Below are 14,994 nucleotides of genomic sequence, written 5' to 3' on the forward strand. Positions count from 1 at the left end.
GAGGGGCTGTGGAGGGGACAGAGACAGGGACAGGTAGTAAGGGCCAGGTTGAACAGGGCTCCTGGGCATACCACCACAGGGCAAATCCCAGGCTAACAAACTACAGTGACTAGCTGCCTGAGCTGGATGGGAATGTCCCTGGGAGGTCAAGGGGATCTTAAAATAACCTAGAGAGTGCGGGAGGGAGGTACAGTATATAGGGAGGGGGAGAATACCTTTTATACCTTGCCAAGTAACAACGAGAAGGGCTGTACGAATCTCATGTAATGTATCCATTAAGTGTTGACAGGGCTCTATAATGTACTGTCTAATACATTTTTAAAATTCACAGGAAAATATTGAGGAAAAATTTAAAAGCACAGAGAATGATGGTAATTGCATTATACTCTCAGGAAATTCTGTCCTTCAACGTTTTAAATAAGAATTTGTCACGACTCTCGTGGGTTGAAGAAGGAGAACAAAGTGCAGCGTGGTAGGCGTTCATGATATTTATTAAACTGAACACCGCAACAAAATAACAAGGTAGAAAAGCGAAAGCGCACAGTTCTGTCAGGCAGCTAAACAGAAAATAACTACCCACAAAACACAGCTGAGAAAAAGGCTGACTAATATGTTTCCCAATCAGAGACAACGATAGACAGCTGTCCCTGATTGAGAACCATACCCGGTCAAAACATAGAAATAAAGAAACTAGAATGCCCACCCTAGTCACACCCACACACAGAATTTGAGAGAATTAGGTGCAAAATATATTGATGATGGTCATTATATACTTGAAGGCAGATGAACGAGTGACTGTACTTTTTCATTTAGTAAGAAATCCACAGAACTCAATCTGCATATGTCAAGAAACTCCTAAGGAAAAAAGTACTCCTTGAAACAGTGAGAGGGCCCTAGATGAAGTGTCAGTCCCCCAGAGGGAGCGTAATCCATCCAGTCAACATGGAACATATAGTACCAGTCAAAAGTTTGGACACACTTACTCATTCAAGGGTTTTTCTTTATTTTTTACTATTTTCTACAGTGTAGAATAATAGCGAATACATCAAAACTATGAATTATCACATATGGAATCATGTAGTAACCAAAAAAGTGTTAAACAAATATTTTTCACCCTTTGCCTTGATGACAGCTTTGCACAATGAGGTAGTCACCTGCAATGCATTTCAATTAACAGGTGTGCCTTGTTAAATTTGTAGAATTTCTTTCCTTCGTTTGTGCCAATCAATTGTTTTGTGACAAGGTAGGGGTGGTATACAGAAGATATCCCTATTTAGTAAAAGACTAAGTCCATATTATGGCAAGAACAGGTCAAATAAGCAAAGACAAATGACAGTCCATCATTACTTCAAGATATGAAGGTCAGTCAATCCGGAACGTTTCAAGAACTTTTAAAGTTTCTTCAAGTGCAGTCGTAAAAACCATCAAGCGCTAGGATGAAACTGACTCTCATGAGGATCGCCACAGGAAAGAAAGACCCAGAGTTACCTCTGCTTCAGAGGATAAGTTCATTAGAGTTAACTGCACCTCAGATTGCAGCCCTAATAAATGCTTCACAGAGTTCAAGTAACAGACACATCTCAACATCTCAACATCTCAACTGTTCAGAGGAGACTGTGTGAATCAGGCCTTCATTGTCTAATTCTTGCAAAGAAACCACTACTAAAGGACACCGATAAGAAGAAGAGACTTGCTTGGGCCAAGAAACACGAGCAATGGATATTAGACCGGTGGAAATGTGTCCTTTGGTCTGATGACTCCAAATTTGAGATTTTTGGTTCCAACCGCTGTGTCTTTGTGAGACAGAGTAGGTGAATGATCTCCGCATGTGTGGTTCCCACCCTGAAGCATGTAGGAGGAGGTGTGATGGTATGGGGGTGACACGGTCATGTGATTGATTTAGAATTCAAGGCACACTTAACCAGCATGGCTACCACAGCATTCTGCAGAAACACGCCATCCCATCTGGTTTGCGCTTAGTGGGGACTATCAATTTGTTTATCAACAGGACAATGACCCAACACACCTCCAAGTTGTGTAAGGGGTATTTGACCAAGGAGAGTTATGGAGTGCTGCATCAGATGACCTGGCCTCCACTATCATCAGACCCCAACCCAATTGAGATGGTTTGGGATGAGTTGAACCGCAGAGTGAAGGAAAAGCAGACAACAAGTGCTCAGCATACTATGTGGGAACTCCTTCAAGACTGTTGGAAAATCATTCCAGGTGAAGCTGGTTGAGAGAATGCCAAGAGTGTGCAAAGCTGTCATCAAGGCAAAAGGATGGCAACTTTGAAGAATCTCAAATATAAAATATAATTTGATTTGATTAACAGTTTTTTGGTTAGTATATGATTCCATGTGTTATTTCATAGTTTTGATGTATTCACTATTATTCTACATTGTAGAAAATAGTAAACATCTAGAAAAACCCTTGAATGAGTAGGTGTGTCCAAACTTTTGTCTGGTACTGTTATGTGATACCTGCAGCATGTGGGCTGTAAGTGTGTTCCCCATGCTGTCAGCCCAGGCTATCCTCCATAATGTATGAGGCTCCCTCAAGCACATCCATTACACGTGCACATCTGCAGAAACGTGACAACGGTGACTGGCTGCTCATGGGGTTGCAGCTGCATCGTTATCGTCTCCGCTCTACTTTTTGTACGTTTTGAACAACAAAATAAAGAATGCATGGTAGTGATAAATTACAAAAAGGAACCGACACATATTTTAGCCCCATCAAAACCATCATCATTGTTAAAATGGACATTATCCTTGGCAAAAATGACAAGGGCCTTGGACTGATCATCTAAATAGACAGATGTGACATAATTGTAGCTATGCACACATTCATTGCTTCCCTACATGATTACAGATTGGAACAGTGAGATGTCTGGGACAGATGAGACAGTACTGGAGGAAGAAGAGGTAATGGTGGGTGTGAGATGGGGGGGTGTAAATGGAGACACAGCTCTCCTCTCTACTGCTGGCTAGTGGGAGGGTCAGAGCTCCCCTATTTACTTTAGTTTTACTCTGCACCATCCCATCCCCAATAGACAACATATAGACAGACAGGTCACAAAGGCAGCAGTGTTGACTGCCTCCAGCCAATACCTGTCCTCGTTGAAGCCAATCGGGGCTGAATCAGGCCAGTGACGGCCTGGCTGTGTGGGAAGGCTGAAGCCAACCTCATAATAAGCACTGTGACTTTGGTCCGGCCTTTGATAAGACTGCACCACGCTGTCCGTTTCACCAAACAAAACCACAATCAGTGTGTCTCTTGTTCTTCTTGTGTCTTGACATATTGATCCACCCTGTAATCTCTCTGTCTCTCGGCGCGCTGCCTGCCCCTGCCTCTACTGCTGAAATGCTTACTGCTGCAGAATCTGCCTGTTTCGTTTTTAGAAGCTCTAGTACCGTTTGTGTCAGGACAAGAAATGTGTTTGATGAAATGCTACTATGGAAATAGGAAGAACTGTAGTAAGTAGTAGAGGTCGACCGATTATGATTTTTCAACGCCGATACCGATTATTGGAGGATCAAAAAAGCCGATTTTTATTTTATTTTATTTGTAATAATGACAATTACAACAATACTGAATGAACACTTATTTTAACTTAATATAATACATAAATAAAAATCCATTTAACCTCAAATAAATAATGATGTTCAATTTGGTTTAAATAATGCAAAAACAAAGTGTTGGAGAAGTAAAAGTGCATTATGTGCCATGTAAAAAAGCTAACGTTTGAGTCCCTTGCTCAGAACATGAGAACATATGAAGTTGGTGGTTCCTTTTAACATGAGACTTCAAATTTCCAAGGTAAGACGTTTTAGGTTGTAGTTAATATAGTATTTATAGGACTATTTCTCTCTATACCATTTGTATTTCATATACCTTTGACTATTGGATGTTCTTATTGGCACTATAGTATTGCCAGTGTAACAGTATAGCTTCCGTCCCTCTCCTCGCCCCTACCTGGGCTCGAACCAGGAACACATCGACAACAGCCACACTCGAAGCAGCGTTACCCATCGCTCCACAAAAGCCGCGGCCCTTGCAGAGCAAAGGGAATAACTACTCCAAGTCTCAGAGCGAGTGACGATTGAAGCGCTATTAGCGCGCACCCCCGTAACTAGCTAGCCATTTCACATCGGATACACCAGCCATTAGGCTGATAGGCTTGAAGTCATAAACGGAGCTGTGCTTGCGAAGAGCTGCTGGCAAAACACACAAAAGTGCTGTTTGAATGAATGCTTACGAGCATGCTGCTGCCTACCACCGCTCAGTCAGACTGCTCTATCAAATCAGACTTAATTATAACATAACACACACAAATACGAGCCTTTGGTCATTAATATGGTCGAATCCGGAAACTATCATTTCGAAAACAAAACGTTTATTACTTCAGTGAATTACGGAACTGTTCGGTATTTTATCTAACGGGTGGCATCCCGAAGTCAAAATATTCCTGTTACATTGTACAACCTTCAATGTTAAGTCATAATTATGTAAAATTCTGGCAAATTAGTTCGCAACGAGCCAGGCTGCCCAAACTGTTGCATATACCCTGACTCTGCATGCAATGAACGCAAGAGAAGTGACACAATTTCACCTGGTTAATATTGCCTGCTAACCTGGATTTACTTTAGCTAAATATTCAGGTTTAAAAATATATACTTCTGTGTATTGATTTTAAGAAAGGCATTGGTGTTTATGGTTAGGTACAGTCGTCCAACGATTGTGCTTTTTTCGCAAATGCGCTTTTGTTAAATCATCCCCCAGCGTTGCATCGATTATATGTAACGCAGGACACGCTAGATAAACTAGTAATATCATCAGCCATGTGTAGTTATAACTAGTGATTATGATTGATTGTTTTTTATAAGATAAGTTTAATGCTAGCTAGCAACTTACCTTGGCTTCTACTGCATTCGCGTAACAGGCAGTCTCCTTGTGGAGTGCAACGAGAGGCAGGTGGTTATAGCGTTGGACTAGTTAACTGTAAGGTTGCAAGATTCAAACTCCCGAGCTGACAAGGTGAAAAGCTGTCGTTCTGCCCCTGAACAAGACAGTTAACCAACTGTTCCTAGGCCGTTGAAAATAAGAATGTGTTCTTAACTGACTTGCCTAGTTAAATAAGGTATAAAAAACATTTTAAAAATCGGCAAAATCGGCGCCCAAAAATACCGATTTCCGTTTGTTATGAAAACTTGAAATTGGCCCTAATTAATTGGCCATTCCGATGAATCGGTCGACCTCTTGTAAGTATAACCCAAAGTATGATTCAGTTTCAGAAAACTGTGGTTGGGACATTCACTTACTTCACTATACTGATTAAAAAAGGACAATCGTCAAGCTGTGTGACATAATGGCATCATAAAAGTGAAAGGACACTAACGAGGACACTTTGCCAGCAGCATACCACTCTGCATACCACTGCTGGCTTGCTTCTGAAGCTAAGCAGGGTTGGTCCTGGTCAGTTCCTGGATGGGAGACCAGATGCTGCTGGAAGTGGTGTTGGAGGGCCAGTAGGAGGCACTCTTTCCACTGGTCTAAAAAAAATATCCCAATGCCCCAGGACACTGCCCTGTGTAGGGTGCCGTCTTTCGGATGAGACGTTAAATGGGTGTCCTGACTGAGGTCATTAAAGATCCTATGGCACTTATCGTAAGAGTAGGGGTGTTAACCCCGGTGTCCTGGCTAAATTCCCAATCTGGCCCTCAAACCATCACGGTCACTTAATAATCCCCAGTTTACAATTGTCTCATTCATCCCTCCTCCTCTCCCCTGTAACTATTCCCCAGGTTGTTGCTGCAAATGAGAACATTTTAACAGTTAACTTACCTGGTAAAATAACGGATAAAAAAAATAAAAAATGGGCTGAACTCAATATATATGGCTTTGACTTGACCTTAGGAAGAAGATAACAATGTTAATTAAGACAACGTAACAATTCCATGCAGAAGCAGTTGAAAAGAAACACATTCATTGGACCAGTGGTGTGGTGGAGTGAAAATGACGAAGTGAATGTTAGCTGTACAGAAAGTTTGCCAATTAAGCGGAAAATAAACACAATCGTGGTGAATTTCAGCTACCTACTCAGAAAACACACAGCATAACTGTTTTACTATCATTCTATTCACTGAAAAGTCTTTCAAATGATCTACAGCCACTTTATTACTTGATTTCCCGACCGCTGGTCACGATTTTAATGCAAATCCTGTAGGATCAACAATGCTGCTGGTCCAATGAATTTATTTATTTTCAAACACTGACACATGGAATTATTATTTTGTCTTAAACCTGTATTGTTTTGGGCCTAACCAGACCTAGCCTGAACTTGACAATGCCAATAGGACTTGGCAAGAGAGTACAAACAGACTGGCACTCAGGCTACGTTTGACCTGCCATACTAGTTTAACGAATTACAAATGACCAAACAATGGCATGACAGAAGATCTGAGAGTACACAGCATGAACCAACCACTCAAAAAAACAAAACAAAAAACAACTAAGAACTGAAGTTTGGCAACAAACCAGATGGAAATGCATAACCTTATAGTACTTCTCATTTCACCAGTTTTCTTTGTGAAGACAGGAAGGGAGCTCTTTGTTTTCTGTCATAGGATGCATTTGAGTCAGATGAGCTCACAGGGCTGGATGCTATGGAAGTGTAATCTATCTTTTGTATCAGTCACATTAACCGCAGGCAGTTTCTGCACACAGTACTCTTTAATTCATGAAAACATAATGAACTCTCCATAAAATGCTGTTGGAGACAACTGCAGCCTGTCTTTAAGACATAACTGGTAGCACTGTGGAGGGCAAGGCACTCTATGAAACTGCTTCTGAGAAAGCAATATCCAGTCCAGGATCTATTATTCAACCCCTTCTCTCTGCTTTCACAATGCCAACACACAATGCCACCACTAAACAGCTACAATACACTGCAATAAGGGGACAAATGATGACATCAACATGCTTTCGAAGGCTTTCTGAAAGATTGCATGTGTCAAAACGGCACTTTTCAACCCGCTAAGTAAACATATTATACAACTGAAGTGTTTCACTATGTTGTAAATGGCATCGGATCAGATGTAGATTCAAAAGCACGACTGCATGTTCTAAGATGGGGAAATGGGGATACCTAGTCAGTTGTACAACTGAACGCATTCAACTGAAATGTGTCTTCCGCACTTAACCCAACCCCTCTAAATCAGAGCGTGCATATGCAAGAGTCACCGACACGTATGGTGGTGGATGTGGTAAAGATGGGGACACTTCTAACACACTGAGCATTTGCAGGGAAAATCGTGCTTGAATAGTGTGAGAATATAAGTAGCAGTATTGCAAGAATGTATGATGCTATTTCCTTGTTTTGCCTTCTAAAAGGCAAGATACACTGAGCTCTTTCCATGACGTAGACTGACCAGGTGGATTCAGGTGAAAGCTATGATCCCTTATTGATGTCACCTGTTAAATCCACTTCAATCAGTGTAGATGAATTTATTTCACCTTTATTTAACCAGGTAGGCTAGTTGAGAACAAGTTCTCATTTGCAACTGCGACCTGGCCAAGATAAAGCATAGCAGTGTGAACAGACAACACAGAGTTACACATGGAGTAAACAATTAACAAGTCAATAACACAGTAGAAAAAAAATAAAAAAAATAAAATAAAAAAAATGGGCAGTCTATATACAATGTGTGCAAAAGGCATGAGGTAGGCGAATAATACAATTTTGCAGATTAACACTGGGGTGATAAATGATCAGATGGTCATGTACAGGTAGAGATATTGGTGTGCAAAAGAGCAGAAAAGTAAATAAAAAAATAAAAAAAAACAGTATAAAAACAGTATGGGAATGAGGTAGGTGAAAATGGGTGGGCTATTTACCAATAGACTATGTACAGCTGCAGCGATCGGTTAGCTGCTCGGATAGCTGATGTTTGAAGTTGGTGAGGGAGATAAAAGTCTCCAACTTCAGCGATTTTTGCAGTTCGTTCCAGTCACAGGCAGCAGAGTACTGGAACGAAAGGCGGCCAAATGAGGTGTTGGCTTTAGGGATGATCAATGAGATACACCTGCTGGAGCGTGTGCTACGGATGGGTGTTGCCATCGTGACCAGTGAACTGAGATAAGGCGGAGCTTTACCTAGCATGGACTTGTAGATGACCTGGAGCCAGTGGGTCTGGCGACGAATATGTAGCGAGGGCCAGCCGACTAGAGCATACAAGTCGCAGTGGTGGGTGGTATAAGGTGCTTTGGTGACAAAACGGATGGCACTATGATAGACTGCATCCAGTTTGCTGAGTAGAGTGTTGGAAGCCATTTTGTAGATGACATCGCCGAAATCGAGGATCGGTAGGATAGTCAGTTTTACTAGGGTAAGCTTGGCGGCGTGAGTGAAGGAGGCTTTGTTGCGGAATAGAAAGCCGACTCTTGATTTGATTTTCGATTGGATATGTTTGATGTGAGTCTGGAAGGAGAGTTTGCAGTCTAGCCAGACACCTAGGTACTTATAGATGTCCACATATTCAAGGTCGGAACCATCCAGGGTGGTGATGCTAGTCGGGCATGCGGGTGCAGGCAGCGATCGGTTGAAAAGCATGCATTTGGTTTTACTCGCGTTTAAGAGCAGTTGGAGGCCACGGAAGGAGTGCTGTATGGCATTGAAGCTCGTTTGGAGGTTAGATAGCACAGTGTCCAATGACGGGCCGAAAGTATATAGAATGGTGTCGTCTGCGTAGAGGTGGATCAGGGAATCGCCCGCAGCAAGAGCAACATCATTGATATATACAGAGAAAAGAGTCGGCCCGAGAATTGAACCCTGTGGCACCCCCATAGAGACTGCCAGAGGACCGGACAGCATGCCCTCCGATTTGACACACTGAACTCTGTCTGCAAAGTAGTTGGTGAACCAGGCAAGGCAGTCATCCGAGAAACCGAGGCTATTGAGTCTGCCGATAAGAATATGGTGATTGACAGAGTCGAAAGCCTTGGCGAGGTCGATGAAGACGGCTGCACAGTACTGTCTTTTATCGATGGCGGTTATGATATGAAGGGGAGGAGACTGGTTAAAGAATCATTTTTAAGCCATTTAGACAATTGAGACATGGATTGTGTATGTGTTCCATTCAAAACATTGCTAGCCTAACACAAATGTAATGTGACTAAAACTTGTCTGGGACATGCTTTCAATGGTGTTCTCAAACACCTGACACCAATATAGTGGATTAGGGGGGTACCCTGACTGGGACTCAAACCCTGGTCCCTGTTACTGTCAAACCAAAACCATTATACTGTCACAATGCTCACTATATGAGTCCTACCAAGTGGGTTAACCCTATTGGCACAAGGCATTTGCCTTTCACGCCAGTGACCTGTATTCACTTCCTTGTCCTGCCATTTGCTACACTGGTGTCAGAAGTGGGAATACCAAAAGGCTCAAATCTTTTGGTGAGGTCCCTTGGTTTTTTAATGATTTGTATTTTTACAGTATATATTATACAGTATATATATATATATATATATATATATATATATATATATATATATTTTTTTAAATATGCAGGCTAATGAATATTGCATAATTGTTTAAAAGTGAGTACAATTGAGTACAATTCTACTCTAGGCTGGAAACTTGCAGTGAAAATGTCATTTGAATAATGGCGCAAAAGCTCTGTGATTTGAATGTTTCGTTCCATTTGGATCAGTTGTGGGTCTGCACTCGAGAGATGATAAGGTGTAGAAAGCCATAGCACAGGACAGTCTGGCTGTATTTATGCTTCGGATACTGATGCACTGTCTGTTGCCGATCATCATTCTCCCAAGTCACCCTGTATAATGTGGCCACACAGCAGGTACAGTTATTCAGCTATACCTCCTTTCTGATCCGACCATTCCTCAACCTCGAACGTAACGCTTCAATATAGCCTAAATATGTGTAATTTAACCTTTTAAATGTATTACCTTTTTATAGTAAGTGTGGAATAAACAAAACCAGTCACAAGGTTTTAATTTGATTAGGCTCCTGTAGGCTACCTGCACACGTTAATCTACTTCCCTCTAATACCAGCATCCGTCAATTAAATTAATGGATTAAATATATATATTTAACTAGGCAAGTCAGTTAAGAACACATTCTTATTTTCAATGACGGTCTACCGGGGAACAGTGTGATAACTGCCTTGTTCAGGGGCAGTCAACAGATCTTTACTTTGTCAGCGCAGGGATTCGATCCAGCAACCTTTCGGGTTTTTTCGGTACTGGCCAACGCTCTAAACACTAGGCTACCTGCCACCCTGTGGAATGGAAAAAGACATTTGTTAGAATACACCAACATTTTCAAATGACATTCAGAGTTTGTCAAGCCACGTCTTAGATACTTAGTAGGGAGGGATGTATTTTCTGTTTGTCGAGATTGACATTTATTTATTTTATTGACTCTATTTATCTATTCTATTTGATTGTGTGAAAACGTAAACCACGATGAAGCGCTCGAAATTGGTAATCGGTATGCAGTTATGTGTTGGTTGTGTGTGGTGCATTGATACAGGTGTAGGTGGAACATTTTAGTTGCATATATTTTATATGATTATAAATATAGCATCAAAATGTTGAAAATCTGATTCCCCCCTAGCTGATCATTGTTTGCTGTTGGCTCTGATCATAGTGTAATGGCAGGGAGAGTGAGCTCGTCCGTGGTGGTCGGCGAAGTGGCCAAGGCGATTTGGTCAAGGAAATATCCACGTTTATAAACACATGGTTGCTACAATTATTTTTTATTTGTGTTGATAATCCTTATGTGGCAGTTAATTTTTTTTATTTTAATTTTTACGGTACAAGGGGAGGGTCATGTGAAAATATTTTGATTGTCGGAGGAGAACATGTTTCGAGTTGGAACACTTTTCCGAGTGTCCCTAAATTGCCTGCTCTTGGCGTTTCCTAAAACATTGGAAATTGTTTTAAATGAATAATGAAATGAATACTAACAATGAAATGAATAATACAATGCAATTAATACAGCATACTGATGTCCACGTGCAATAGCCCCAGAAACTATTTATAAAATAGTATTTTTGTATCTTGTTTGCCTTAATGCAGTGTCTAGAATAGCCAAAAAGCCCTTGATAGCAACTTGTCTTGCAACACGCTATCTTTGCTTGCAAATGAAGAAGTGACAGGCCCTTTAATAATCAATCCAAATCCAAATGTTATTCTTAGCCTCAGGAGAATCACAGTCACATCAAATGAACTCAAAATAAGGGACCCAGCTGGGAAAATAATGGCGTTCCATGACTCTTTCAATGTGACAACTGCAGCATTAAATTCACAGGTAAATGAACTACCCCAATAAGAGCTACCTTAATTATTGGCCAGAGTCCCTATGGACAACCATCATTACTATATGAAGAGTCCTACTTCTACTCAAGGGTCATACAGTGCATTCGTAAACTATTTATGTTACATCCTTATTCTAAAATGAATTACATTATTTTTGTTCCTCATCAATCTACACACAATACCCCATAATGAGAAACAATATTCTCTGGTCTGATGAAACCAAGATTGAACTCTTTGGCCTGAATGCCAAGCGTCGCGTCTGGAGGAAACCTGGCACCATCCCTACGGGGAAGCATGGTTGTACAGCATCACTCTGTGGGGATGTTTTTAGTGGAAGGGACTGGGAGACTAGTTAAGCTCGAGGGAAAGTAAGATGGAGCAAAGTACAGAGAGATCATTGATGAATCCCTACTCCAGAGCGCTCAGGAGCTCAGACTGGGGCGAAGGTTCACCTTCCAACAGGACAAAGACCCTAAGCACACAACCAAGATAACGCAGGAATAACTTCTCTGAAGAGACCTGTAAATAGCAGTGCCACGATGCTCCCCATCCAAACTGACAGAGCTTGAGAGGATCTGCAGAGAAGAATGGGAGAAACTCCCCAAATACAAGTGTGCCAAGCTTGTAGGGTCATACCCAAGAAGACTCGAGGCTGTAATCGCTGCCTAAGGTGCTTCAACAATGTACTAAGTAAAGGTTCTCAATTACTTATGTAAATGTGATATTTCAGATTCTTTGTTATTTTATTAATTTGCAAAAAATATTTTTTTAAACTGTTTTTGCTTTGACATTATGGGGTATTGTGTGTAGATTGATGAGGGGGAAAAATCAATTTGATCCATTTTAGAATAAGGCTGTAATGTAACAAAATGTGGAAAAAGTCAATGGCTCTGAATATTTTCCTGAATGCACTCTATATCAAGAAATTCAGAAGCAATACTTGATGGGGAGACAGAGTGGCGGCAGTTAAGTTATCAAACAGTTCTTGCTGCTACAGGTTTCTTAAATAAGCAATACAATTTTACTCAAGCTTGCTGAGGATGTCCAAACAGCTACATAGCACACAGTAGACTGGCAGAGTGGTTACTGATTCTCAGGACAAAGAGTACTTTGAACATCATAGTTACAATCCTGAACAAAAGAGTGTGGCTAGAGGAGCTTAGTTACACCATGGCTGCCTCCATGAAGCATGTTCGGTGTCAGACTGGATTCAGGGAAAGACCACTCAGTCCCCTGGCAGTCAGACACATTGCTCTGGATAGCTCCTGGCCCAGACATCCACTATTCAATTATCACCTTCATTCATCAAAGCACTTCTGTGCGCAGGTCATTCCGCTAGCTGGCCTCAGGCCTACACGCCCACCTCAGACTCCTGTCGCCCACCTCAGACTCCCCTAACTCAGATAACATTACACAAGATGGAGACCATGCCCTCTCTGCTAGCCAGTCAACTACCAAATGTGCATTGTCAGGAGATTTTTGTGTGTGGCAACTGAGAAATGGGATGAGTGTGGTGGTGGCAGTGTTTGGTCAGACAGTAGTGGTGGGTGTTAGTGGAGTATGCAATGGGCCAACATCATTTTGAAAGTATCCAATCTTGGTACTATAGGTCAATAAAGGGTGATCTGGGAGACTTCAGATGGCTCACCTCATAGTGTAAAGCAGGGTACCGTTGTCCACCAGGCGTAGCAGTTTGTTGGGCGTGGTCATGTTGTGGGCCACAGATTTCTTCCCGTTGTGGAAGAAGGTGTCTGGAGTCCAGATCTTACTGGCCAGGAGGTTGTTAAGAGGCAGGACCTGCATGGGCCCGTCGAACTTCAGCCTCTCATCCCTCCAGCTTTGACGGAAGAACACGTCGATGGTGTACTCCTGGGAAAAGACGGAGAGAATAAGTCTGTTTATAAGGTAAGAATATCTCAATCAAATTTGAATGTAATATTCAGCATCTCCCGTAAGAGCTGCAAATGGAAAGACTGTTCTCTGTCCTGGTAGGTACAGTATATTGTCAGTCATGGCCTTGACTAGCAGAGAGTTGAGTTCCCTCCCAAAAGCACGCACAGACGTCAATAATGCATCATGCATTTTATTTGAAGGGGAAAACAGCCTTGTCAATGTGGGATCCTCGAGGCGTCCTTCAGAGTTCATACTCCAATGATTGCGTTTTCACAGCTGTTGCCGGCGGGATAAAACATGAGTTTTCCAATAGTTATCTCTCTGACCATATTGCCAAACACGTAACAAGGGACAGTGTCCCCAATAAACCTCTCTAAGTTCAGAGAGTAATCTCGTGCCGTTAGTGGCTGCTGGTGAAGTAGGGGAGTGGCCTCACACTTCTATTCCTCAGATGTTTCTTCCATTCTGATAGGATTTTCCATAGGTATTAAAATGTCATGGAAAAAAACGAATCGCCGATCATTTCAGCTTCATTTAGACTTTGGCTGTTTTACGAAATGGTCCCCAACATATTTAGAACAAATGGTGTAGTGATTTTTTTCATTGTAAATTCATGTCATAATGAACAGGACGATGACCAAACAGGAACATCAAATAATAGTCTACAAGTCTACACCCAGGCCACAATAATGACTGTCAGCAACAATGTAGCAATCTGTCCCCTGCCAGCCACCACAGGAATGGCACATATTATATACGTTTCCATCAAGGACCCTGAAATAAACCATTATGCACCAATCAACAATTCATGGCACAAAATAAGTGCATGAAATGCACAGAAAAATTGTAACTACCGAGCTATTTGGAATTGTTTTAAGAAGGTCATTCCAAGTTACCAAGTTTATTCTGAAGTGGGTGGATGGTCTACTAAGCTATATGGAACTGTTTTAAGAAGATCATTCCAAGTTACCAAGTTTATTCTGAAGTGGGTGGATGGTCTACTAAGCTATATGGAACTGTTTTAAGAAGATCATTCCAAGTTACCAAGTTTATTCTGAAGTGGGTGGATGGTCTACTAAGCTATATGGAACTGTTTTAAGAAGATCATTCCAAGTTACCAAGTTTATTCTGAAGTGGGTGGATGGTCTACTAAGCTATATGGAACTGTTTTAAGAAGATCATTCCAAGGATCATTTGATTTAGAATTTTAAGATCCCTTGAAGTATAAAAAAAATATTTAAAAAGAATTTGACGATAAAAAATGTATTTGGCCTTCCTGCTATTAGCATTGGATAACAAATCAAAATCAAATCAAATTTTACTGGTCACATACACATATTCAGCAGATGTGTTATTGTGGTTGAATCGAAATGCCGGTGTGAGCTCCAAAAGTGCAGTTGTATCTAACAATTCACAACAACACACACAAATCTAAAAGTAAAATAATGGAATTAAAAAATAAGAGATTCATAACATGGAACAAGAGATAGTCCCCCTAAAATATTTAAAGGAAGTTTGTTCTGAAATGTCTATCCTACTATATATCTGAGAGATATAAGAAAGATCAGAAAACATAACCTTTTTGACTGGTACAGGGGGACCTTCAGCGGAGTATTGTGAGGCCTGTGGGCAACCTAGAGCAAAACATGTACGTGTTCATGAGAATCTCACCTTTACATGGAGGGGTCATATTAGTGTGTAGCCCAAACTGTTCGGACGCTATAGACAGAAGTTGGCAGATCGGCAGTACTG

The 14,994-nt window shown here is 41.3% G+C and overlaps 1 protein-coding gene across 1 annotated transcript in view; it reads right to left on the reverse strand.

Moving 5' to 3' along the window:
- The window catches only part of LOC115135667 (gamma-aminobutyric acid receptor subunit alpha-3-like), a 117,896-nt gene that overhangs the window by 48,782 nt on the left and 54,120 nt on the right, over nucleotides 1-14,994 (reverse strand). Inside the window, exon 4 of the mRNA XM_029670570.2 lies at nucleotides 12,998-13,218. Coding sequence (XP_029526430.1) covers nucleotides 12,998-13,218 — 221 coding nt within the window. The remainder of the gene's footprint in view (nucleotides 1-12,997; nucleotides 13,219-14,994) is intronic.

The sequence above is a fragment of the Oncorhynchus nerka genome, linkage group LG10, assembly GCF_034236695.1.
Source record: "Oncorhynchus nerka isolate Pitt River linkage group LG10, Oner_Uvic_2.0, whole genome shotgun sequence".
In the NCBI taxonomy this organism is placed as follows: domain Eukaryota; kingdom Metazoa; phylum Chordata; class Actinopteri; order Salmoniformes; family Salmonidae; genus Oncorhynchus; species Oncorhynchus nerka.